The 26145-nt window shown below is 36.0% G+C and overlaps 1 protein-coding gene across 3 annotated transcripts; it reads left to right on the top strand.

Moving 5' to 3' along the window:
- The first annotated feature begins 14 nt into the window (after positions 1-14).
- Positions 15-25739, top strand: RLIM (ring finger protein, LIM domain interacting). Of its 3 annotated transcripts, XM_074359882.1 has the most exons (6): positions 15-208; positions 2046-2109; positions 3365-3531; positions 16243-16435; positions 17366-17449; positions 18753-25739. In XM_074359882.1, the coding sequence occupies exons 3-6, from the start codon at positions 3511-3513 to the stop codon at positions 20375-20377; spliced, it is 1923 nt and encodes a 640-aa protein (XP_074215983.1). In that variant the 5' UTR covers positions 15-208; positions 2046-2109; positions 3365-3510; the 3' UTR covers positions 20378-25739. The 3 variants fall into 3 exon arrangements, with proteins under 3 accessions (XP_074215983.1, XP_074215985.1, XP_074215984.1); XM_074359884.1 differs by lacking the exon at positions 3365-3531; XM_074359883.1 differs by lacking the exons at positions 2046-2109; positions 3365-3531 and having other exon boundaries at positions 16-208.
- Positions 25740-26145: the final 406 nt, after the last annotated feature.

Here is a 26145-nt window from a genome sequence, read left to right as displayed (position 1 = left end):
TCGTTTCCTGTCGCTGCTTGGTAACAATGGGGAAGATAATGGCTGCCTGAGCAACGTCTCCGAGCAGGCGCTGGGCTAGAGGCGGGTCTCAACTAGCGACTCACCGGAGGCGGGCTTGAGAGCAGCGGCAAGGGAGGCCCGCAGGAGCCCCGGCGGCGGCGGCGGCGGCGGCCGAACCGACCGAGTCGGATCCCGACACTAAAACCGAGTAAGTGAAGCCTTGGGAATCCTCCGAGAAATGGATGGAGAGCAAGAGGAAGACAGGGGAGTCGCGGCTGCTGCATTCTCTCAAAATGGCCTGAGTGGCCCATCGTGGCGGAGGCTCAGCGCCGCCTCTGGACCCCAGGCGCCGGTTGCTGCGGGGGGCTCCGTGGCGTAGTTGCCGCTGCCATTTTAGTTGGGTGTATAGTCGACAGGCTCTTTGAAGAAGGGGAAGGAGGTGGGTAGTACTTCCTCTCTGTAGCCGCGCGAGCCGCAGTCGGGGCCCTCCGGAACCTTAAGAATTTGGAGGAGGCGATTTCCCAGTGTCGGCCTTAGGCGTGAGAATCTTTGATCGTCTCAGGTTTTTCTCTCCTCGGTTCTCTGGAGACTTCCCTCTCTTCCTCCTCCCCCACCCCTCTTTTACACGGCGGGCTTGGGTTTAGGAAATGGTGTAGGGGGTGGGAATCAGGCTGCTCTAAGTTAGATGCTGGAACTCTTGGGCCTTTAGATTTCCCAGGATTTGCAAAACCCTGTTTTGAGCCCTTCTGCTGGGCACTATCAATTAGGCGCCCCCTGGGGCCACGATGACATCTTCCCTGAGGATCTGAGGCAAATGTGGTTTACTCTCCTGCTCGAATAACCCTGGTGTATTCTTTGCCAGATACCACTGTAAGAATCCCCGCCAAAAGGGAGGGAAAAGCCGTTGCGTGTTTGTTGTTTTTCCCTGGGTGAGGGTGGGAATTGGGCCAAATGATTTTGAAGTTAATTTCCGTTCAATCCGCGGACAACCCAACCCCTCCCCCCCTCAAAAAAAAAAAAAAAAAGCCTAAGGGTCTCGGCTTCTGCGGGCGGTACCTGCCACGTACGCCATAGCTTTAGTAACTAGTATTAACCGGTTGGGCTTCTGCTTCCTGAATACTCAGTCCCTTTTTCCCTTATGCTGATTAATTTCAAGATGGAGGAGACAGCCACGTTCCTTCCCTAGACAGTTTCACCATACTTATTCCACAGGTTAGTCCGGGAATCTGAGGCCTAGCAGGCTTGTTATTTAGGTCACTCTTTCGTTTTGGGGCAAGAGGGAGCGTTTATATCAGGTTGTCATCCACTATTTGCAAGGCCCCACAGTAATTTTTTGCTAGAAATAAGGAGCCCGCATTTCCTGAATCAGAATTAACCGCAGTGCCTTTGGATGATTGAAGGGACGAAGAAATACACATATTACTACTAATCATTTCTTTGATTCTTCGTGATTAAAGATGAAATACTAGTATCATCCCATCAGGTACATTATGTCCATCCTGGATGACTTGAGAGCAGACAGGCACAGTTATCACTCCCCCAAAATCAAGTTTTGTAAATTGTAAAAATAAAGTACCCGGGAAGACCAGTCTAAATATTTTTAAAATTTGATTTTAGGATACGCTTACTGAAGAATTTTTCATTCTTTAGCCTAAGATGTCCTGATGATTTTTAATACTTTAGTTCCTGCCTAAGGCTAGTGTAATGTGCCAGATAAGTTCTTGAAAGTAACTATAAGAATCTGAAAATCATTACTAGTCTGATTAGAAAAGGCCTATTTTAAGCAAGTTTACATTAAAAAGTAGATTGGCTCTCAGCCTTTAAAGGAAAGCTTATATCTAACATATGAGATTCCTTGTTCCCTCTGACCTACTCAGTCTCCCCAAATATACTAATGTTGAATTAGGTTGGGTTATGGTGTGTGTGTGTGTATATGTAGTATGTGTGTCTAAAATATATAGGATATGTACTTTTTAGGATGTCTATTTCAAAGAAAATGTTTATCTTATTAAAGAGGAAGAATAATGGATTCTTTTTTTTTCTAGAGCAGAGAGTGAAGAAAACTAAAATCCAGTTTATTGTATTACAATACTATGTCATAACAGTCAGGTAATTTATCTTTTGTTGCGTCTCCTGATGATTTATGTGTAGAATGCATGTTTTAAAATATTTATTCTGTTTCGCAGGCCCTGTACTTGGATGGCCTTATTTAATATGTAGTAGTTGGTGTTGGGCATTCTTCAAGATCAGAATGGGTGTTTTTCACTGGGAGTTCTAAGAGTAGTGTTTCTGAGTAGCTGGAACTAATTAGGGCTTTATCTGTGAATTTTCTTGTTATAAAATGATGTCTGAAGTTTACCAGTACCTGTATAGAACAGAAAGAACAAAATAGAAATTTGCTACCTTAAATCATCTTTGGGATGGGATGGGTATAAGTAATGTTTAAATGTTTATTGAATAACTAAATGAAATATAAGTAGACTCTATTACAGGAATATAATCTTACATTATTTTTGTGGTGTTCAGTTTTTTCCTTCAAGATCCGAAAGGTCATAATTAATATATAATACTCAAATTGGCATTAACTCCTTTCCATTATCATCATTAAGGTAACCACAGAATTTATTACCCTAGCCAGGATGCTTTTAAGGGCAAAAGGAACATTATTAATAATTATGCCTGGACAACAGGTGCAAACCTAGATTGTCCCAGGCAAACTGGGATGGGTAGTTAGCCTAAATTCATAACTAATTTGTATTGAATACTTATGTGCTAGGTCCTGTGCTTCGCATGCATAATATTGTAATACTTAGAGCAAAACCTAGTGAGGATGTTAACTGTTTTACAGAGGTAACTGAGACTCAGAGGAGAGATTAGGTAATTTGTCCTCAATTAAATAGCTAATAAGTGGTAGAGCCTCCATTTTAACCCATCTGTCTGATGCCAGAGTCGCTAAACTTTTATGCCTCTAGACTTAATTGCTATCTAAATTAGATCAGAAATGCAAAGAAAATGAAAGGTTGTAATTAAAAAGTCTATGGGTTATGTTGCATCAAAAACTTTTGTTAATACTTAAAGGAGATTGGCTTTATGAAGCAGGTGAGACTTAAGAATTACACCTCCCCTTTTTTCTGTGTCACGGTTCCTATTCCAGCTGTTACTGCTTGTGATATAATTTGATAATTTAAAATCAGATATGGTTTTAAGAAATAGCTTAATAATGAAATGGTATATAGAAATGTTAGGCTGGTTGGATATATTCTTTCAGGTTAGTGAACACATAGTGAGGCCTTAAATAATGCAGTAGATCAAATGGGACATCTGTGTTTATGGACTTACAATGTCTATATTACTTTTTCCATAGCTCTAGCGGATTGGGAAATAGAGCAAATCACTCACCAGCCTCCGTTCCCTTGGTTTTACCATAGAGTGGATAACAAATTAGAAAGTGAAAAGTCCTCTGTCAAACGCAGACCAATGAGGTGCTAGAATTTTTGGCCACTGCCTACGATGGGGACATGGTTTTCTTTTGTAAGTCTAATTCCTTAACATATCTGTGTAACACAGAGATTTCCAAAACCTTTATGGCCCATTGATTTCAAATGGTATCCAGTTTACATAATCCTTTGACATTTTGATAACCAGTGTAAAAAAACAGTAATACTTCTGTGTCTATTTTTTTCCTTCATTATTTTTTTCAACCTTGAGTATGGAGGTTCCCAGATAAACAAGCAGTTCACTTTTTACTTTCATAAATTAAGTTTTTTTAGGTATAAAAATCTTGGCAGTTTTGAACAGTTTGAGAATATATTTGTGAACTTGTGGTTTTGCTCTTGAAATATATACTTGATATTTTTGCTGTAGATGTTCTCATATTTCAGTGCTTCAACCCAAGGTTTTAATTTCATTAGATATAATACCACCTACATATCTGTGAGACAAATATCTGTAGACAGTGTGTGGTGTGTATCTAGATTCGTGGACCTCTTGCAATAATTTCACAACTGCAGGTTGACCTGCTATTATGGTATTTGCATGGTGACGAACGTGATACTTTCTTTGGGATAAAGGGAATATTTGTGTTCTGTGTTTTTAATTATTGCTGGAATGAAAAATGCTCTTCTTGCTCTCCACTTGACTGTATAAAGGAAGGATTTAACTCTTAATTACAATTTTTGTTTTTTTATTGACCAAAGTTCCTGTTAGTGTCAGTTATATCTAAGGTGACTATATAATTTGTCCAAACTGGGGGACTTTTAAGAGTGAAAGAGGGCCATGTTGTTAATAATTGCTACAGGACAACAGTTGTAGACTGTGATACTCTTTTGGACAAATCGGGGATATATGGTCACCTTTATCATGATTTCTGTGTAAAACACTGGTTCAGGAAGCACAGTAGTCAACATGTTTAGTTCTGTAACACATAATTGTTTTCCTCAAGTAATATAACAGTCATTTGTGTAGATAATTTCTTTTTTGGTCAAGTGATTTTAATTGTAAAAATGGCTTCACTCTTTTTTAAATAGTTAATTTTTGGTGGAAAACTTATATCCTAAAATACAGTACTTTATTTACCAATTAACACCAAAATTGCCAGTAATCAGTGATTTTACATTAATAACTTAAAAAAACACATGAACCTTTTGGGTTTTTGAGTCATTTTTTTTGACTTCTTGGGAATAATGAGAAGTCAGAACTGAGTTAGTGTGGATAAGACCAAATTCTAATTTAGTGATGTAGCTTGATAATAAAAAAACATAAAATGGGAAATCGAAGATTGAATTCATTGTCTAAGGTACTTTAGTGAATTGAAATGTCATCATAATGGTTTCCTTTTTTTACTGACTGAATTCTGTGAATTGGCAGCATTTGGCTTGGTCTCCATCCTTTCTTTTGTTGACATTCTTAATAATCTTTCGATTTAACTGTTTTAGAAGGTTATAGTAGTCAAAATTGTTTGTGAGCAGAGATTAGACACATGAGGGACATTTCTGAATCCTTTTCGTTTTTTCTGCTGTCCTTTTCAAGTGGTAAAGATAGAAAAATGTGAGCAATGCTAGTAAGCTAACATCAACATTGCCATCTCGTATTGCTATAGTAGTATCAGCAGTGGTGGAAGCCTTGGTAGCATCCTCTGATAGGCCAATAATGGAAGTAATCAACAAATTGTGTGGGTGGTGAGAAGCATCATGCAATAAATAAAGACAGTGAAACATCAACCCTGCTGTGTTTTTTAAAGAGGAATGCTTTATATTTCTTTAAAAAAAAATAAGATAGTTACAAAAAGGGAGAAGTGTATGAGTGAAATAACAAAAGCACAGCTTCTCAGCTTACATGTTAGTTATTCGTGTTGTTTCTTAAGCCTTATTTTTCTGATTTAATATTGTAATGTAACATGGGTTATATCTTATTCATAGTCATAGATTCATAGAACTGTAAAGGTACCTTGTGGATAGTTTAATCCAACACTCTAATATTGATGGAGATCTTGAGGCACAAGATGTTAAATAAATTGGCCAAATTTACATAGCTAGTTAACGTTACACTCAAGTCTAGAACCCAGTAACTTCTCTTTTTCCCTTTTCACAGAGCTGAATTACACTCTGCTACTCATAGAATAAAAAAGTAATCTGATAATCAGGCTTTTATTTGTAACAAATGCTGAAAAATTTTAGTTAAACATTCTATATATGAAGAATTCCCAACACTTTTGGTAACTACATATGCAATGGTACTTCATATCCTGACCTCAAATCCAGCAGTTCTTTTGTTATTCGACTCTTAAAAAACCTGTATTAAGTATTTTTCATTTTGGTGATGGTATCATCAAGCTGACATTTTCTTTACTGACAAGGCTTTCATGTCATTAATTCTCATCTACTCTGTGAGATTCCTAATGAAGAACCTCTGTTGGAAATACGAACGATGTGTTCCCTTTCCTTTGCAGAATGACACATATTTATGTTGATACCCATGATTTTTTTTTTAATTGGTGTCTTCTGCTTTGGAACACTCTTGAGTTTGGAGCTTGTATGAACACACTGAGAAGGTGACAATGCTCAAGATACTTTAGTAGTTGTTTGATAGTAGGTTACCTTGATTCCTCCCTCCCACTATACCGTTCCATTTTTAAAAAGGAGTTATTTCTTCCAGACTTAATAGATGTGGCTTATTTTAAAAATGATATTCACACAAGCATTTGCATTTCAGAATTCAGTTTTTAAGTTGTTAACTCTATATTTTGGTGGCTTAAGTCTTCTCAGTTGGATACTATGATGCAGTATGTCTGTTGAATATGCATGCTTATACTTAGCACCAGGTCTCCTGACCAGCTAGTACTGAACAATATGTTTTAAGGGAATTTTTACCCTAACATCAAAACAAAATTACATTTTTTAAAGATTCGTGTACATGGATTAGGAAAATTAGATGAAATACTTTCAGCAGTGGTCAGGAACATAGTAATTTGCATAATTTATATTAACGTATGATAGGAGATTTGGAGATCTCTAAAAATGCTTGAAAATTCTCAAGGTGAATAAATTCTGTTTTAACTTCCCTAATTAAAGAATAAATCTTAGGTTTGATTTTCTTGCTAACTTTTCCTCCCCGGAATTCAATTTACCTGACAGTCATACATTTATTGATCAAATGAGTAGGTTTTGAAATGACTGGGCAAAATTTCAAAGTTGGCTGCTTGTTTCCAAGAATGGATTTGGATGTATTGGCACACAGTACTCTGAAAGAAATAAGGTTAATAAAATATGCTATTTATCTGAGGGGGCAACTGTATTTAAAACAAAAATACCTAAAGTTGACTTATTTAAAACTAAGCCCTACTGGGTTCATACTGCTTATAAAAGGTGTTTTGTTATTTTGGAAGTTTTCATACCAGAAGTGAATGTGGTATAAAAAGCTCATAGTGAGGTTGGATATTTTAGACATGGCTGTTGGGATTGAAGGAATGTATTTTTTTTTAGAAAGTATATAGTCTTGGGATATGCTGAGAGGCAGTTGTCCATTCAGTGAAAAGTTGACTGAATTTGGTATCAGGCGACCTGGCTTTAATTACTGGTTCGAAACACTTACTAGCCACATGGTCTTTGGTAAATCACTTCCTTTCTCTGTGCTTCTGATTCTTATCTGTAAAATACAGTTGGTAATTCCTCCTTCATAGGATTGTTGTAAGGATTTAATGAAATATAGGTAGAAGGGCTGTATAAATAGGGTAGTGTGTATTATGACTGAGGAGAGACCTAGGTGATTTAAGAACAATTACATATTTGTTCTCTTAAATTGTTTTATTGTTAAATTTTCCATAGAAATATTTAAGTTTAAAAGTGACTGATGCTAACTGTGTACTCAATCTGAAATTTCTGACTTGGGCACATGAATATTATAACTGAGTATAAGGTAACTAAATAAAAAGATTTAAGATCTTCTCTTTTATGATGATAGAAGGAGATCAGTGGGCTGTGGGAATTCTTTTTTTTTTTTCTATTAACGTAAGTTAAACTGGAAATGTACCACAGTTTTGTTCACCAAAGAGTAGAATCTAGAGTCCCATTTTGTTAATGTAATTCTTCACTAATCTTTTCACACCAAAATGAGGAGAGATCTGTATTTGATTGTATGGACCATGGTCTCCTAACATCTTTGGTATGCTTTAATCTTTAAAAAGTTTGTTTTTATTTACCAAACGATAGTGACATTACATCTACCAAGGTTGAACTTCTGGTTTAGATTTATTACCCCCTTTTTTTTTTTATCATTTTACAGCACTTAGGTAGTGAAGGGACTGCTTAAAATGAGACCAGGCTCATTGGGTGTGTGTAAGATGATTTTACAAAGCATTTGAGGGCATTGGTTACATTCAAGATTTCCTTTTCTTTCAAAGTGTAATCACCTCTAGTCCAGGGGGCCTTGGCAGGTATTACAGTCATAAGTCACTCCCTAAATGTCCGTAGAGGGTAGAGATGTCTTACCTTAAGTGCTGAAATTTCTTGACCCCTACTCCCAGCCCAGGGGAAATGCAGAATAAAGCAGAAAGAATGGAGGCTTTGGGCAAAAGTAGGGAAGCAAATCAGATTTTTCTCTCCCTGTGCCCTAATCAACTATAAGAAACAAACTGCTTTCTAAATGGAAGCCTATACCTTAGCAAAAACATTGTGTGTTCTGTTTAATGAAGCCTTGCTGGTTTAGGTGCGATTTTGAGATATACTGCAGGATGTCATGTGGGGAAAATATTTTTGTTGATCTTCTCTGGTGTAGGTAGGGGGAAAGGAGAGCAGCAAATTATTATGGAAGTAATAGTAGTTTGGATTTGTTCACATATTGCTTTGTGTGTCTCATTGTTAAAACTCTGAATTAAAAAATAAAATAAAACCAAAATAAAAATCCCTCTTGAATAGAATAAACTAACCTGTGCACTCATCAGGTAGGAGCTATTTAGGATTCAGCAATTACTAAAATCACACTGTTGGGAGGGTTTTGAATAGAGGTATAGTGTTTTGTTTTTAGTTTCCATGTAGGAAATGTTAAAAATTCTATAAGTTTGAGAGTGAATCTTGAAGATTGGTGAGCATAAGAAAGAATCCTGTATCCTATGTATATTTGTAGAGTATTCACCATTATTATTTTATTTTTGGAAAATATAAAGGGGATATATAAAGAGTGGGTTTATAGAGCATGAACAATTTATAGAGCATGAACAATGCCTTTTCTTTTCATACATTGTTTAAAGCTCTTTCCATACATGGAGTTTTCTCTACCTTACAAATGTTCTTTAAAGCTGCACTGTCCAGTATGGTCGCCTCTAAGCACAGCACAGTGGCTACTGACACTTGAAATATTGCTAATGTAACTGTGGAACTGAAGTTTTAATTTTCTTTAATTGCAATTAAGTTAAATGAAAAACTGAAGCAGTGTAAAAATTTTCCATTAAACACAACTTTGTTGTTTCATTAGGACTACATTTCACTTTAACCATTGAAACTTTAGCATCCAGCTTGAGATGTGCTGTGAACTTCACACCAGATTTCTAAGACAGTATTAAAAAATGAATGTAAAACATCTCAAATTTTTCACATTGATAACATGTTGAAATGATATTCGATTATGTTCGATAAATGAAAAATATTAGTGAAATAAAAATTTCAAAAATAAAAACACCGTGTAAGGCAGAAAGTGACACTAGTGGCACGGACAAATGCTGTGTTCAGAGATGGATGAAAAAAATTGTTTGCAAGATAGTAATAGCTTCTTAAGTGGTAAGATTTCATTGAACCTTTGATGAAGGAGTAGCATTAGTAGAAGTGAAGGTAGTTAAGCATAAGATTTATTGGAGGGCTATGATGAGGCAGCATAAGTAGATTGGTCTTGTCAAGAAAGTTTGGTAACAAAATTGTATCACTGAAATATGTGGCTCAGTATGACCCTAGCCCCAGAATAGAAAACCAAGGGACTATCCATCCTTAATGACATTTTAGTCCAAAAGGTCCTTTAAAATCAGTCTGTTCAAACTCCCACCTAATAAGGAATCCTGTCTTTAATATCTAACCTTTGCTTGAATATTTCCAGAGATGGGTAGTATGCTTGCTTCAGGAGGGTGGTTGCATCCATTTTTGGACAGTCTTGTTTGTTAGACTATTATGAGAATTATCTGCTTCCATATTTCTTCAACTATTGGCCCTAGTTTGACCCTATGATTTTGTTCTCTTTCATGTTACAACTCCAAATATTTGAAGATAGTAATCATGCCCATTTTTAGTTTTGTCTTCTGTCTGGACATCTCCAAGTAATTCAGCCATTTCTTTTATGGTATTCCCTGGCTTCTCACCATCTTGGTCACTCCTGTGTTGACTTGTGTTTGGCAATGTTGTTTTAGAGGTATTTTAAATGTTTCAAATACTCCACTCATAGTCTGAACAGCAGGTTGCAGTATTTGAACATTGTAGTCTAGGAAAGCACCATGTGACTCTTCGGTTTCTTAGCAGCCAGGTCAAACAGGCTTTTTATTGAGCTTTTGTTAACTAAACATTTCAGGTCTTTTTCATGTGAACTTCCAAGACAGGTTTTTCCTCTGTACTCTTACTATGTGTTACTTCAGCTTGATAACCCTTAATAAAGTGTTTTAAGATAGCACATTTACCATCATTTTGTTTGATTTCAGCTCATCCTCACAGCCCACTGAGAATTCAGAATATTCTTTATCACATATCGTCATTACTAACTCCCACTTTTGCGTTGTCTATTATAGATTTGGTTAGCGTGTCTTTGACATGGCTCTTTTTAAAATGCTGAAGACAGGGTGGTTTGCAAGTTAACATTGCTCTGTAATCTTTGAGGGTCACTGTTAAACTGTATTGTCTTCAAGCTCCTTGCTACTCAAACTGATTCTAGAATCAGCAGCATCAGCATCACTAACATCACTGATTTAAAATGCAGGCTCTCAGGCCCCATCCCCAAACTACTGAATCAGAATCTGTATTTTTACAGGATTTTCAGTGATTGTTTTGTATGGTGAAGTTTGAGAAGCACTGATCTAGCCCACATTTCTCTATAGCAATAGGATGTGAAACCTTCTTAGATTCTGTACAGTAACCGAGCCAGACCAGTCAGCAGTATTATCCTGATGTCCCTATCAAAGAGATTCTCAGTCCTGACTGCCCAATAGAATTACCTGTGAAATTTTTAAAATATAGCTGTCTGGCCAGCCCCAGAGAGCTTCCCAGGTGATTTTTTTTTAAACCCTTGGCTCCCCACCACCAGTGGCCAGAGGGCTGGAGCTCCCCAGGTGCTTTTAATGTGAGAACCTTGTAAAGCAAGTTCTATGTGAAAGAAAAATATATAAAGGAAATGAGGTGAATTTGGCAGTGAGCCCTACTTCTGGTGAACATATTTCTTCTACATGTTTGCAGTGTATCTGATAGTCTATTGCAGAATTTTTTCCTAGGTTTATTGTCAGATTTTGCTATGCTGTAGTTTACAGACATCATTTTTCTTTGAAGATTAGATCATTTTAAAATCTGGTATTTTAGCATCTATCCTGTTCTCTGTGATTTCTCAGAGATTATCATTGGAAGTTTTGCACTTTGGGCTCTTGATTCTCTCTTTGAGAAATTTGTTTCTTCCACTACTCCCAGTTTAGAAGGTGAATCTCCTTGTTGAATAAAATAGAAGTTGAGTATCTCTACCTACCGTCTTCTGTTTATATACCTACTCCCCCACATGCTTAGTACAAGACCCCTTTCTTGTTTCAGATTTTGTGTTTCAAAGCCATTTTAAAAATCTTTCCCATATTTTTCCAAGTTTCTGTTCCTCGCAGGCTTTAACTTCCTTGACACTTATTCTTAAGACTTGTGCCATTCTTCTAACAGTCCTTGGTATGTGAGTTCTCTGTTACCTTTGGTTTATGGCCTTCAAGTGTCAGAACTTATCAGAAAGATGTTTTTTTTCCTTCTTTGAAAGATTAATATTTTTAAAGCCTTTCAATGCTAATGAGTTGTACTTTTTTTATAAATTATTTTCTGAACTATTTTCTGATCCTTCACAAGTGGACTTTGTCATGACTTTCATGTTATCCATGTTCAAAGTATTAACTGCTTAATATTAGCCAAATGTTACTGGTGATTTTATTTGGTTTGAGGAATTATGGCTAAACTTTTTCCTTTGTGCTTTTCTGTATTTTTTAAATTAATCACTTACTATTACCATTACCAACACTAAATCGTATAACTTAGGTACATATGGAAAAATTTGGCTTCCTTTTTTGGTTTTCTTTTGCCTGGCCCATATAACTTTTATGGGTGTTTTATTTAAGCTGTGGACTTCGGTCTTCTTAAAGTTGCGAGTTATTATAAAAACAACATCTTTCAGAAATTTCTATAAAGAAATCATAGTTAGGAGATTAAGAAACTCCCAAGGGAACCCTCCTATAGTGCTGTGGGAACACAGTTTGGTGCAGCCACTGTGGAAAACAGTATGGACATTCCTCAAAAGACTAGGAATAGACTTACCATATGACCCAGTAATCCCACTCCTGGGCATATATCCAGAATGAACCCTACTTCAAAAAGACACCTGCACCCCAATGTTCATAGCAGCACTATTTACAATAGCCAAGACATGGAAACAGCCTAAATGTCCATCGACAGATGACTAGATAAAGAAGCTGTGGTATATTTATACAATGGAATACTCTTCAGCCATAAAAAACAACATAATGCCATTTGCAGCAACATAGATGTCCCTGGAGAATGTCATTCTAAGTGAAGTAAGCCAGAAAGAGAAAGAAAAATACAGTATGAGATCGCTCATATGTGGAATCTGAAAAAAAAAAAAAAGAACATAAATACAAAACAGAAACAGACTCATAGACATAGAATACAAACTCGTGGTTGCCAAGGGGTCAGGGGGTAGGAAGGGACAGACTGGGATTTCAAAATTTGTAGATACTGACAGGCATATGCAGAATAGATAAACAAGATTATACTGTATAGCACAGGAAAATATATACAAGATCTTGTGGTAGCTCACAGCACAAAAAAAGTGACAATGAATATATTTATGTTCATGTATAACTGAAAAATTGTGCTCTACACTGGAATTTGACACAACATTGTAAAATGACTATAACTCAATAAAAATGTTAAATAAAATTTAAAAAAAGCAAAGGAGATCAAATGTTTAAAAAAAAAAAACCTCTTTCCCAAAATATTAAGGTCTCCCTATCCTTCCCTATCCTTGACATACTATCTTATTTGTTTAAACAATGATAAGGTAATTCTAAGAATGATTTGAGAAAAACAATGGAGATCTAGACGTGCCCATTTATAGACTAAATTTTGTTTAGATTCATCAGACAGGTAGAGGCTTGTTTTTAATATCTGAAAGAGGATTTGTTTCTATTTTTCTCTTTAGTATTAACTTGTGAACATCCAAATACTTGTGTTGTGAGGTTAAGTCTTAGTACCAATATAGATTACCTCTTTTCCACAAATCAGATTTTCATATGTTGATGGAATTAAGTTTTATTTTGTCAGTGGGAACTTAAATAAAGTCAATCTGGAGTTGGAAGGAAAAGAATTAGAGAATGAAATTTTTTGTTTGGAGTCTTATTTTAGATTGCATACTACTATTGTTTTTTCATTAGAGTGGTTAATTGAGTCTGTGGAAATCTGCCAATATAGTAACTTCCTAAGCCTTTACAAGTAGTGAATGATAATTAAGAGGTTTTGGCTAGTTTTATGCACTATCCAGAGCAGGAATTGGCAAACTTTTTCTGTAAAAGACCAGATAGTAAATTTTTTTTTGCTTTGCTAATCAAAATTTAGCATATTACATAGTTATTTATATAAAAAGAAGCCGAATTTCCACAAAGTTTTCTGGAGAAAATTCAAAATGTCATAATAATTGAGTGCAGCATTTTGTAGTATAGGTATACTAATGAGAAGAATGACATTCTTTGGGGGTTAGGGAATAACATTTTGCTTAATTGGGGCTAAACATATCCCTTAGCATCAAAATCATTTGCAGATGTTTAGTGGTTTCTGACTTGAAATGAGATTTTCCATATTTCATCTTTGAAAATATCTTTTCACACATATAGGTAGGTTTTGACATCTAATTAATCTACAAGCATGTAGTATTAATAAAGTATATTCACCCCTTAGAAGGCATTTATAGAATTCCAGTAGATTCTCTTGATATTTACCTTTTAGCAGACATACCATTACACAGAGTTATCACTTTCAGTTGAGGGTTATGTGGAAGCGTCCTTAGTTACACAGTTAAATGGATTTTGAAAGAAGGACATTCCCTTTGTACTTGCATTGAGGTCCAAAAAAAACACTTCTGAAAATGTAGTTTGTGCTCAGAAAATATATCTTCTACAAATTTCTGTGGAAGTGGAGCTGTCATTTCTTTGATAGCACAAGAAGTGCATAAATCAGCTTGACATTGTGATTCCAGTGTTAGTTATTGTTGAAATGACTTTACTGCAGTAAAAATTTTGCCTATAAGCACTGTTTTGCCTTGTAGTTTTAGATTGAATTGATTAGGAAACATTATGAAGCCTTCAGAAAAAGCTAATTTCCTAAGCCATTCATTGTTTGGTAATAGTAATTGAGAGTAGTTCTTTTCATTCAGAAACAAATTGTATCTTGGACCTGGGTACAACAAATCACAGTAAAACTTTGCCAATGCTAAGCCATCAAAATGGGCATTTGGTAGAGCAAGTCAGGATATTCAGCTTCTATTTCTGGGAAAAATTCATGGATCTGACTGTTTATTTCCACTGTAGTGAAGTTCACCATTGATCCTACTGGTTCAGTGATATGATAGGTTCAAATATTTTCTACAAACTAACTGCTGATGAGTAATGTAATGAATAACCATGGACTTTAAACACCTTACATTTTCACAAGCTTTGTAAATTTGGCCAGCTAGGTCTCTGTGCTCTACACACATTTTTTTTTTTTTGACTCACAGGTTGTTTTATTTATTTATTTATTTATTTATTATTTATTTATTTATGTTTTCTCTTTTTTAACATTTTTATTGAGTTATAGTCATTTTACAATGTTGTGTCAAATTCCAGTATAGAGCACAATTTTTCAGTTATACGTGAACATAATATATTGTCACATTTTTTTTTTTTGCGGTGAGCTACCACAAGATCTTGTATATATTTCCCTGTGCTATATAGTATAATCTTGTTTATCTGTTCTACATATGCCTGTCAGTATCTACAAATTTTGAACTCCCAATCTATCCCTTCCCACCCCCTTCCCCCTTGGCAACCACAAGTTTGTATTCTATTTCTATGAGTCTGTTTCTGTTTTGTATTTATGTTCACTTTTTTTTTTTTTTTTTTAGATTCCACATACGAGCAATCTCATATGGTATTTTTCTTTCTCTTTCTGGCTTACTTGACTTAGAATGACATTACACATTTTTACCATTTCAGTTGTAACACATCTTAGCAGATTCCACTTCAGGTTGTGCTGAATTAGTGTTTTCTCAACTTCTTTGACAATATTATCACTTGTAGTTGTACCATGCAAACTATTCATAGAGAGTACTTCTGTAGTTACTTCAGACTCCTCAAATAATGAACACTTGACTCCTTGAATAAACAACAACTGAGTAATTTCCTTTACACTTGTCAACTCATCAAGAGCCAGGGAAAACCCTCAATCATTTGCTGCTTTTTTTTTTCACTTGACCATTGACATAATCCCAATATCCTTACCTTTTTGAGCATCTGTACTTACTCATCAAAAGGCTAATAATCTTAAACAAGTTTTATTTTCTCTGGACACATTTAGCTTCTGCAGTGAAACACAGTTTAACTGACACATCATTGATAAATGGCTTTCCTTGTTTATCCAACAAATGAGCCACTTAGAAACTTAACTCTGGTTGAAGCATCATTTCTTATTTTTTGAAGAAGTATTTTATGACGTGATACTTTGTTTTAAACTTTTCTGATTTTTCAGACCATAGCTTTCCTGTGAATTGGGAATATTATGATGAGTGCTTAGTCTGATAATATCAATGTATATTTTATTATTTTAGCACAGTTTTAGTACCGTTGCATAATGAATGCAATCTTTGCCATTTAATATAATAACAAAATAATCACCACACTCCACTGTGTCTTTAGGGGTGGCATTCAAAGTCCACTTTCTCTCCATTTAACGTAAGTGTACACTGGTAATTTTAAAAATGACACTTGAAGTGCTGTGAAGTTATATTGTATCACTGCAAATTACAATGCACAGATCATCGGTACAAAGCAGTGAATGCCACATGCAGTCTCTGTCACAACCATTCAACTCTGCCATTATAGCATGAAAGCAGCCATTGACAATGTAAATGAATGTGTATGGGTGTATTCCAGTAAAACTTGATGAACATTGAAATTTGAATTTCATAGTTTTTACACATCACAAAATATTCTTAAAAACATACATTTAAAAGTACAAATCACTTTGAGATCTCAAGGAGGAAAAAAACAGGCACCAGGGCTAAATTTGGCCCATGGGCCATAGCTTGCCAACCCCTGTCCTAGTCTTTTCCTAGTATAACAGTGCTTTTCAGTTTTTCTGTTATGAAATTTCATTCGAGGTCTAAAAATCCATGTCTCGACCTGCATTCTGGATTTTTGCATAATTAAAAGTGTTCTATAGAATACATGCTGACTTCTGTTTTCAAGATTGATCTCCTTTCTCCTTTTAGATAATTTTCCATTTGTTCACCAAGATGGAAAGCTCAGATTCTAACGATAAAGGAAGTGGTGATCAGTCTGCAGCACAGCGCAGAAGTCAGATGGACCGATTGGATCGGGAAGAAGCTTTCTATCAATTTGTAAATAACCTCAGTGAAGAAGATTATAGGCTTATGAGGGATAACAATTTGCTAGGCACCCCAGGTATGCAATGTGTAGTTTAAGGATTTATGTGTGTAAATTGCTGGTCTTTAAAAAAAAAAAAACCTGTTTTAAAAAATTATTTCTTTAGCCATTATGAAATGTGTTTTTAATGATACAAGGGATACTGAATGATATTGACTGCTGTACTTATTACCTGATTCTGTTCACTCATATTTGGAATTACCCTATATTGGGTTTTTTAGTTATGAATTATATTATGAATTTATATAAATCAGAATTGAAAATAGTGGAGCTGAACAATCTTTTTGTTGTTATTTAGCTTTATTTAACTTACTAGACATTGGTAATGTGTAAAAGAGCTAGTGGGAACTTTAGTTCTTAGGACAGATTTAACTCTATTTTGTCATCTCTGATTCCCTGAATATGCCCCAATCAAAATCGTTCAGAGCTAGTCTTGGGTAAGATTGTCAGTTATTCAGAACTTTGTGCTTGGTTATCCTCTTTTGCCAGATTAGGTCCCATTTGATTTTAGTTAAAATTCATTATCTCTCTTCCTCTTCATTTCTACTGAATTTTACTAATGTTTGAATGCTTACATTTTAAAAGGTAAGGGGTTAGTTAGCATGGCTCTGACGGAGTGCATTTTGAGCCAACGGTACCAGACTTGAGTCAGAATGCCTAAGCTGATGATCTCGCCCTGCCATAGTCAGTCTCTCACTCAGTCTGAGTTTCCTTGTTTTAAAATGCAGGTAGTATCTACCTCCCAGAGTTGCAGTTTTAAAGAATGAGATATTGTATGCAAAATCATTTAGTAAACTGGAAAGAAACATGTATAAATATAAGCTGTAATGTGCTCCCAAATAAGTGAATTTTACCCAGGTTCCTACTCACTCTTTGGTTTTCATCTCCAGTGGACAAGAGTCACTGGTTTTTATTTATAATTTGGCAAACATTTTAAACTATTTGCAGGTGAAAGTACTGAGGAAGAGTTGCTGAGAAGACTACAACAGATTAAAGAAGGTCCACCACCACAAAACTCAGATGAAAATAGAGGTAATTTTACTTTGGGGGCGATGAGTAGAAGATGGAATGGATAAGGAGCTTCATAATGGTAAATGTCAGCCAAAGATGATCCAGCAGTGGCACAAATTAATTTGGTGCTAATTTCTCATAGAAAGATAACTGGCATTTTCTTGATACTTGATAAGAATGTCAGCATTTTTTCCTGCTTTACCTTTGGGGTGTTTGTGTTAATTGGGACATAGTGAGGAATGGCTTATTTTAAATGTGATTTTTTTCCTAATTTTCTACCTCCATTGAAATTTCCCCCTACCTACTGAATTAGTCCTTATAAACATGAGTTCCTCACCAGCAGAAAAAAAATGTTGCATTATCTAACCTGGTGGTCCTCAGTGGGGTATAATTTTGCCGTCCTCGGAGATATTGACAATGTCTGCAGACATTTTTGGCTGTTGTGATTGGGGGTTTGCTATTGGCATCTAGTGGGTAAAGGCCAGGGATACTGCTAAACATCTGACCCTAAAATGCACAGTACAGCACCCAGAACAAAGAATTGTCTGGCTCAAAATATAAATAGTCCCACTGTTGAGAAATCCTACTGTCACCTCAGGTCTGGTGTTTCTCTCCCAATATGAAGTAAGGAATTTGACTAACATAAAAGGCTATGATAACAGTTTGGTTGTTGAACAGAACATTATATGTACTGTGCTAGGTTCAGACTATTTTTTTGGTCTGATCTCTAGGTTCATGTTAATTTAAAATCTTCGTAACATGAAGTAGTATTCAAGTACTTTTAAACTTGTAAATCCTATTTATAGTTTTGCAGTGGCTAAAGCAGTTATGTATTTTTAAATGTTCTGTATTATCAAAGACCCTAAAGTCAAGAGACTAGGAAAAAATGTAGACTCATGAAAATTTGACAGAAATGTAATTTGAACTAAAATACCTGTACCTTAACTGGTGCTTACCTTGCTTGATTACATTAGTGTTTTGACAGTAGACTGAAAAAAATGTTGTCTTCTGATGGTCCACAGTAGTACTCTAGGCTCTGTATATGATGAAGTGTTGAAAAAAGACTTCCTTCAGATTCCCTTTTTTAAAAAAAATTTGTCTAAATTTCTCTAAGATTAGCTTACTTTTTAAAAATGGAATTGAAACTTTCCTGCTTTTACTTGCACATCTAGGCAGTATGGTTTACAAAAATCTGTAAATGCGAAATTTGTGCAGAACCTTTGTTCTTTTTTCCTAATACAAAGTTTTAAGAGTACTCTTACATGAGTATCCTAATTTTAGTAGTTCTGCTTTCTTCCTCTCTCCTCCTTTTTTTTTAAAACAGGTGGAGACTCTTCAGATGATGTGTCTAATGGTGACTCTATAATAGACTGGCTTAACTCTGTCAGACAAACTGGAAATACGACAAGAAGTGGGCAAAGAGGAAACCAATCTTGGAGAGCAGTGAGCCGGACTAATCCAAACAGTGGTGATTTCAGATTCAGTTTAGAGATTAATGTTAACCGTAATAATGGGAGCCAAAATCCAGAGAATGAAAATGAGCCATCTGCAAGACGTTCCAGTGGAGAAAGTATGGACAACAACAGCCAAAGGCAAGTGGAAAATCCACGTTCTGAATCAACATCTGCAAGGCCATCCAGATCAGAACGAAATTCAACTGAGGCGTTAACAGGAGAGGTTCCACCTACCAGAGGTCAGAGAAGGGCAAGAAGCAGGAGCCCAGACCATCGGAGAACCCGAGCAAGAGCTGAAAGAAGTAGGTCACCACTGCATCCAATGAGTGAAATTCCACGAAGATCTCATCATAGTATCTCATCTCAGACTTTTGAGCATCCTTTGGTAAACGAGACTGAGGGAAGTTCTAGAACCCGGCACCACGTAACATTGAGACAGCAAATAAGTGGACCTGACTTGCTAAGTAGAGGTCTTTTTGCTGCTTCTGGAACAAGAAATGCCTCACAAGGAGCAGGTTCTTCAGACACAACTGGCAGTAGTGAATCGACAGGATCAGGACAGAGACCTCCAACCATAGTCCTTGATCTTCAAGTAAGAAGAGTTCGTCCTGGAGAATATCGGCAGAGAGATAGCATAGCTAGCAGAACTCGGTCAAGGTCTCAGACGCCAAACAACACTGTCACTTACGAAAGTGAACGAGGAGGTTTTAGACGTACATTTTCACGTTCTGAGCGGGCAGGTGTGAGAACGTATGTCAGTACCATCAGAATTCCAATCCGTAGAATCTTAAATACTGGTTTAAGTGAGACTACATCTGTTGCAATTCAGACTATGTTAAGGCAGATAATGACAGGTTTTGGTGAGTTAAGCTACTTTATGTACAGTGATAGTGATTCAGAGCCTAGTGGCTCAGTCTCCAGTCGAAATATGGAAAGGGCAGAGTCACGGAATGGAAGAGGAGGTTCTGGTGGTAGTAGCAGTTCTGGTTCCAGTTTGAGTTCCAGTTCGAGTTCCAGTTCAAGTTCCAGTTCTAGCTCAAGTTCCAGTCCTAGTTCCAGTTCCAGTGGTGAAAGCTCCGAGACTAGCTCAGAGGTGTTTGAAGGCAGTAATGAAGGAAGCTCATCATCAGGCTCATCAGGTGCCAGGCGAGAGGGTCGACACAGGGCCCCGGTAACGTTTGACGAAAGTGGCTCTTTGCCCTTCCTTAGTCTGGCTCAGTTTTTCCTCTTAAATGAGGATGATGATGACCAACCTAGAGGACTCACCAAAGAACAGATTGACAACTTGGCAATGAGAAGTTTTGGTGAAAACGATGCATTAAAAACCTGTAGTGTTTGCATTACAGAATACACAGAAGGCAACAAACTTCGTAAACTACCTTGTTCCCATGAGTACCATGTCCACTGCATCGATCGCTGGTTATCTGAGAATTCTACTTGTCCTATTTGTCGCAGAGCAGTCTTAGCTTCTGGTAGCAGAGAAAGCGTTGTGTGATTAAGGTCTGAACTCTCAGCTATGTAGCTGGTATAGTGATGGGCAAACAGGAATCACTTGCTTTATGTCCACTTTTTGAGTGGTGCTTAAATGTAAAGTAGCAACCTGAATTGAGTCATTGCTTTCTGAATGAATCATTGTCCTTTCTCTAGTTTCTGTTCCAGAATAAAAGGAAATATTTAAAAAGCAACATTTTAGGACATAAAAAATCTGATTTCAGTATCAGTAATTGATATTACTGATGATTTATCTTATATACTTATCAGTTTCTCCTTTGTTATCTTAAAAGATCTGCCTTAGCAATGGCTCTTATCTGTTTCATGTTGATCTTTAAAGTTTCCTGTGCCATAGGAAAGAGGGGCAAAGGAAATTCCCAGTTTAGACTAAGTTACAGTACACGTTTCCTAAGTGATTGCTTAAAGCTACACCATTCCCAGTTATTAGTTGGCACAAATTCAGTTACATTCTGAATATCATTTGTTCACTTTTCAGGCAAGGTGATATTGGACATGTCAGTGTAAATAACACTAAGGTTAGGATCTTCTAAGTGTATAACTGTCTGCTACGCCCATCACTGTGGCACACTGTAGAGTGAGCTTATAGTTTAATTGAGATATTTATCTTGTGGAAATATTAAAAAAAAAAGCCTATGCTTGTGTAAGTGAAAAAATCACATTCATTTGTTTAAAAATGTAAAGCTATTTTGTAGAGGCTCAGTACTTTTCCAATGCACTGTTGTATTAATGCATTAAAAACTGTAAAGTACCATGCTTAGAAATGAAAAAAACTGCTTTTTGTGAGCCAACTTAGTAAGAAAAAAAAATACACACCAAACAAAGTACAAAGCTGCTTTTGTAAGTGTGTAGATGTAAGAGCAGAACATATCTATAATATTTAATGTATGTGAACAGCTACTGTGACATGCAAAGAAAAGGACAGAGTGCGGAATTCAACTGCATTGAAGACCAATGGAAATTGTTTATTTTAACTTGGATTTAGGCAGGAAATGAAAGACGGGAGGAGTAAAGAAACTGCTTGGAGGAATTTAAACTTCATGAAGACAGTAATCATACAGATGTGAACTGGTTTCATATGGCAAGATCCCTGTCACAGTATTCTACTTGAGCAGATGAAGTAGATCAGCAAATTTTGCCAGAGCTTTGGTTTAAGAAAAACAAATCACTGCCACCTAGCACAAGTTACAGTGATGTTTTTTTACAAGTCTGCTCCTCAAAAAAAAAAGAAAGAAAGAAAAAAAAGGAGGAAAGAGACTATAAACCACTTTTAGCATAAGAATTGAAGTTGGTACTACTAGGAAAGTCTCAAATTTGCATTGTTTGCAAGATTTGTCATTTAAGGTACCAGTGCATACTTGTTTAATGTTTCATTACTCACTCTCTTAACACAGACCTAATATCTCACATTTAAAGACAAGGTGAAGAATTAAGGGATTTTTATTTGTTGAAAGTGAGTCCTGTTGGGTTATTTGAAATTCAAATTTTAATTGTGCTGCCCATATTTGAAGATGAGAATGCTGACTCACAATCTATGGGATATGCACTTTATGTTGTTTCCTTAGTAAGGTTTGTGAAGAACCCCAGTAACTCATGCTGAATTTCTCTTGGGGTTAGGATTAGTCTGACTGTGGAGGACTGTCGTTGCTTTTCTGGGAAAAGCTAATGGGCCCAAACAGAGATGGAACACATCCTTGGCCTTCAACAAAGTGAGCTAACTACCCAGGCCTAGTCAGATACTCTACAAAATAAACAAGACTGCTTTAGAAATTATCTGGCTACCTTAACTGTTATCAGCTTGTATCAGCTGTAAAGATTATTTCAAAGCTCATTTTTCATGTTTTCCTCTGGCTTTCAATCCTACCTAAGTATCAAGGAAATTAACTTGTAAATATGGTAGTTGTTTACTAAGGATATGTACTGCTCTTGCAAGGAAATAATGTCCAAACAAAGCTTCACTTATTTTTTTTTAATATAAGCAGATTTCACTGTTTATGGCGCTTATGTAATACATTTTATCTTTTTAAAAAAAATGTCCGTGTAAAAGTCAGGATTCCTTTATATTTGTGAGCCTCCTTGTCTCTTTTCCTAAGGGTGTAATCTACGGTTTTCAGATCTGCAGGGTAGTCCTGATTAGCTAAAAACAAACCCATTTTCCTCCTGGTATGAAATGTACCGTTCTTATAGGGGTGTTCATTTTAAATAGTTTAAAAACAACTACAGCACATTCTAAGCATAAAAGAAAGTTATTAACAACAGGTACCTTCCTAACCTCCCAAGATGTATTATTACTCATTTGTGAAGTATTAAAGAGGTAACTCATGCAGAATGCTGGTTATGAATGTAGATATTGAAGCAATTCATAAACACTGGAAGTAGAATTTTAAGTTTTTAGCCTTCAGTAGAATGCACATATTGGACATGTGCATGTGGAAACCTTTTCCAGTAGCACTCATTAATTTCCATTGGATTGTGTAGAATGAATACAAATATTTTTAGTGGAATTTGCTACTTGATTTTTTTTATTTTGCAAGGTCCATGACCAGTGTGTACTGACTAGTATGGACATTGAAGACAAGGTCATTTGTAGGTGTCAGATGTACAATGGAGAACAAAGATCTTTTTTCCCCACCAGCATCCAAACACCTATTCTCTTGAGGGAGCATTTTCTTGCAAAAGACTTTACATTTCATTTTGTATCTTTGCACTTTTTCTTTATTACAGAAAGGTTCTGTCTTGAAGACCTAGTTTGAACTTCATGCAGTAATAGGAACAAGGAAAAAACAATATTGGGGGATTACATTGTTCAATGCATAGGGAAAAGTACTAAAAACTGAATTTCCTTGAATATTTCAGCTATTTTTAAAATTCACTTATTAATCTGAAGTGTTTGAGATGTTAATGTTTAATTCAAAGCAGCTGACGTGGTTGAGATTTATTAGTACTAAAACCAAGATTGAACAAGTTAGGTTTAAAGTTTGCAGACTTTATCTGTAGCAACACTAAAAGATGAGCCATATTGTGAATTTGGACTATTTGCTCTAAGAAGAACACATAAGTTATACCTCAGTGGTGTTAATGATTAATGGAGGTGGGGACTAGGAAAAGTGTTCACATTAGTGTTGGACTATAGGTAATCAAGTGTACAGTTGTCAACAACAAAAAACCAGGAATATATATATATATATATATACATATATATAATGTATATTTATATATATAATCTCCAAAAATATGATCGTTGGAGTTCATCCAGACTTTAAGATTAGGAAACTGGTTAGCTATAAGTGTTACCTCAAGTATTTTTTTTTCCCCTGGGAAAACATGTCCTTTCCGTGCCAAACGTTTTCTCCTAGTGTCAGTGTCTCAAATTCTGTTTATGAAGGGTTATCACTTAATGTACTTTGTATTTAATCACCTGCTTCCCAAATGTCCATGACATGAAATGGATCAAGCATCAGCCACCTCTTTCAGCGGTTCCCAAAATACCCATGTGATAGGGAGGTGAATGTTGCAAAATGCCTCTTGAAAGGCCATTTTTACAGCTTGCTAGAATACAGTGACACCTTGTGGTGGTTGTTGATACTTTTAAAGATGGAGGATATTTTTATTCCCCCTTCCCTCCTCCACCCCTTTTCTTTGTTCTTTTTGTGAACGAAAAATATTTGTAATCTGCCTTATTTGAGTTTTTAAGTTTTACCTTACTGGCTTCCCTGTCAAATGTATTACCATTATTAAATATATAGAAGCCACGTTTGCAGGGCACTTTTATTCTCTTAAAGACTATGCTGATTGCTACTTGCTAAGGTATTCTGTATCTTAGTAATGCAAGAGATTGATAAGGCACATGTTAAAGTGTAAGGCGTTTTTTTCCTCAGTATAATTCTTCAATATGTGTAATATTCAACAACAGTGTTTTAATTCATTGAGTTAACAAGTAAATTGTGCTTTTGGAAAAAAACATTTGAAAATGTAAAGCAACTTATACTTCATTTGGAAAGTTAAAGTGCAAGGTCCAAGAAATTAGTATTTCACTTATTTTTAAATCAGATTTTTAATAAGCAACTAAGAAACAGCTATGAGTTAAGTACCTGCCCTTTAAAATTTTTAGCATTCTGAAATTGAGTTCTTAACGGGAACATTTCTAAGATATCGTTACCTAATATTCCCACTTGATTTAAGTAACTCCATTTTGTATCTAAAATACAGCGTAGAAGAGAGCTGTTACTGAGCTGTTAGAACTCTCAAGGAATAACAAGTTTATATCAGTTTTATGATTCTTTTCATGTCTACATAGGTATTTTTATTCAAATTTGCAGAAAATAGGCACACCCTTCAACACTCAAAATCACACATACTTTTGATTCGGATTTGTTTACTAAAGATCCACAAGCTGCTTTATAGTCACTTGGATTGAGTGATATCTTAAAGACATGCAGTGAAAGTGAACCCCATCATACCACTGTGCCTAGCTATTTCAGGGTTCCTCTCTAAGTTCCTCATCTTGCAGATTTATTCCAATACCAAGGTATGGCTGAACCAGCTGCCCGGCCTTAACTCTTTTTATGCCCCTCTGCTAACATTCTTTTAGTAACTGAGTAATTTGTATGTGTTTTAACTGTCCGACGTTTGGATTTTACCTCTTGATAGCTCCGTTTGTCCCTGGTGCTGCTTTTAAAGATGTAGGGCCATGTGATCAGGTATCAAGTTGGGTAGGTACGCAATTGGCCTGGTTATGTATCTGTGCCTGTTTTATCTTCTCCCAGGAAGAGCTGCTTTGGTATAGATGTTTACTTAGATTCAGATAAAGAACTGGGCAGCAATCTTGGAAAGCTTTCTGAAGCCTATAAGAACCTGAAGGGATTTGGAGGGGAAACAGTAACAAAGGCTGCCTTTATGTCTTTGAACGTGAAGCACATAAATGTATGTTCTGTAAAGACTAACGTGATTGTTACACCAGGGCTTCCTGACCTCTGGGAGAGACTTTTGAAAAAGCAGAAAGGAGCACAAAGTGAAGTGAATTTGGTTGGCTTGCTTTATCTGGTTTCTCTTTTTTTCGATTTGAACCTGAACGTAATACCCTTCTCCAATCTCTGTCCAGCAGACTCCTGGTTGGGAAGCCCTGTATTAAATTTCGAGAATGTACCCAGTTTCCTTTTTTTTTGTACAGTGCTTTACACCTGCTAAAAAATTAACTTGTTTAATGCAAAACAAGACCTTGAAAGGTCAGTCATATTAAAGCTGGTTTGATTATTAATAGTTATCTTTTAGGAAGAAGCTTTTTCCCTATGTAAGATGTCATACTGCAGATTTAAAATATAGACTATCAATAAAATGCATGAAGTGATCATTTGTGCTTGATCATTTCTCCTTGGGTTTTTCTTTAAAGAGGGGAATCTGATAAAAGGTTCTGTTGCTTCAAACCAATGTCAGATAGACTTGGTTTTTAGAATTAAGTGAAATTATGGTGCAGCCTTGATTTTGATTCCCCTCATGGCTATGAGTGTGGGCAGGTACTGATTTATGGGATATAACTTTCATTCTGTGTTGTGTAGTTTAATGGCTTAATCTTCAAGTAGTAAAATAAAAGATTAAAGTGTATTCCAATATAAGAATCATGGAAAGATTTATGTAAGTAACAAAAGTCATTTCGTAAAGTAGGTGCATCTTTGCTGTTTCTTGTATTCTCACTGTTGCCCTGACCACTTCCTTACCTCACCTCTGTAAATACAAAAACTTGTCTAGGTGCACATG

The sequence above is a fragment of the Camelus bactrianus genome, chromosome X (genome assembly GCF_048773025.1).
Source record: "Camelus bactrianus isolate YW-2024 breed Bactrian camel chromosome X, ASM4877302v1, whole genome shotgun sequence".
In the NCBI taxonomy this organism is placed as follows: Eukaryota; Metazoa; Chordata; class Mammalia; order Artiodactyla; family Camelidae; genus Camelus; species Camelus bactrianus.
This window is presented reverse-complemented; position numbering and strand designations above follow the sequence as displayed.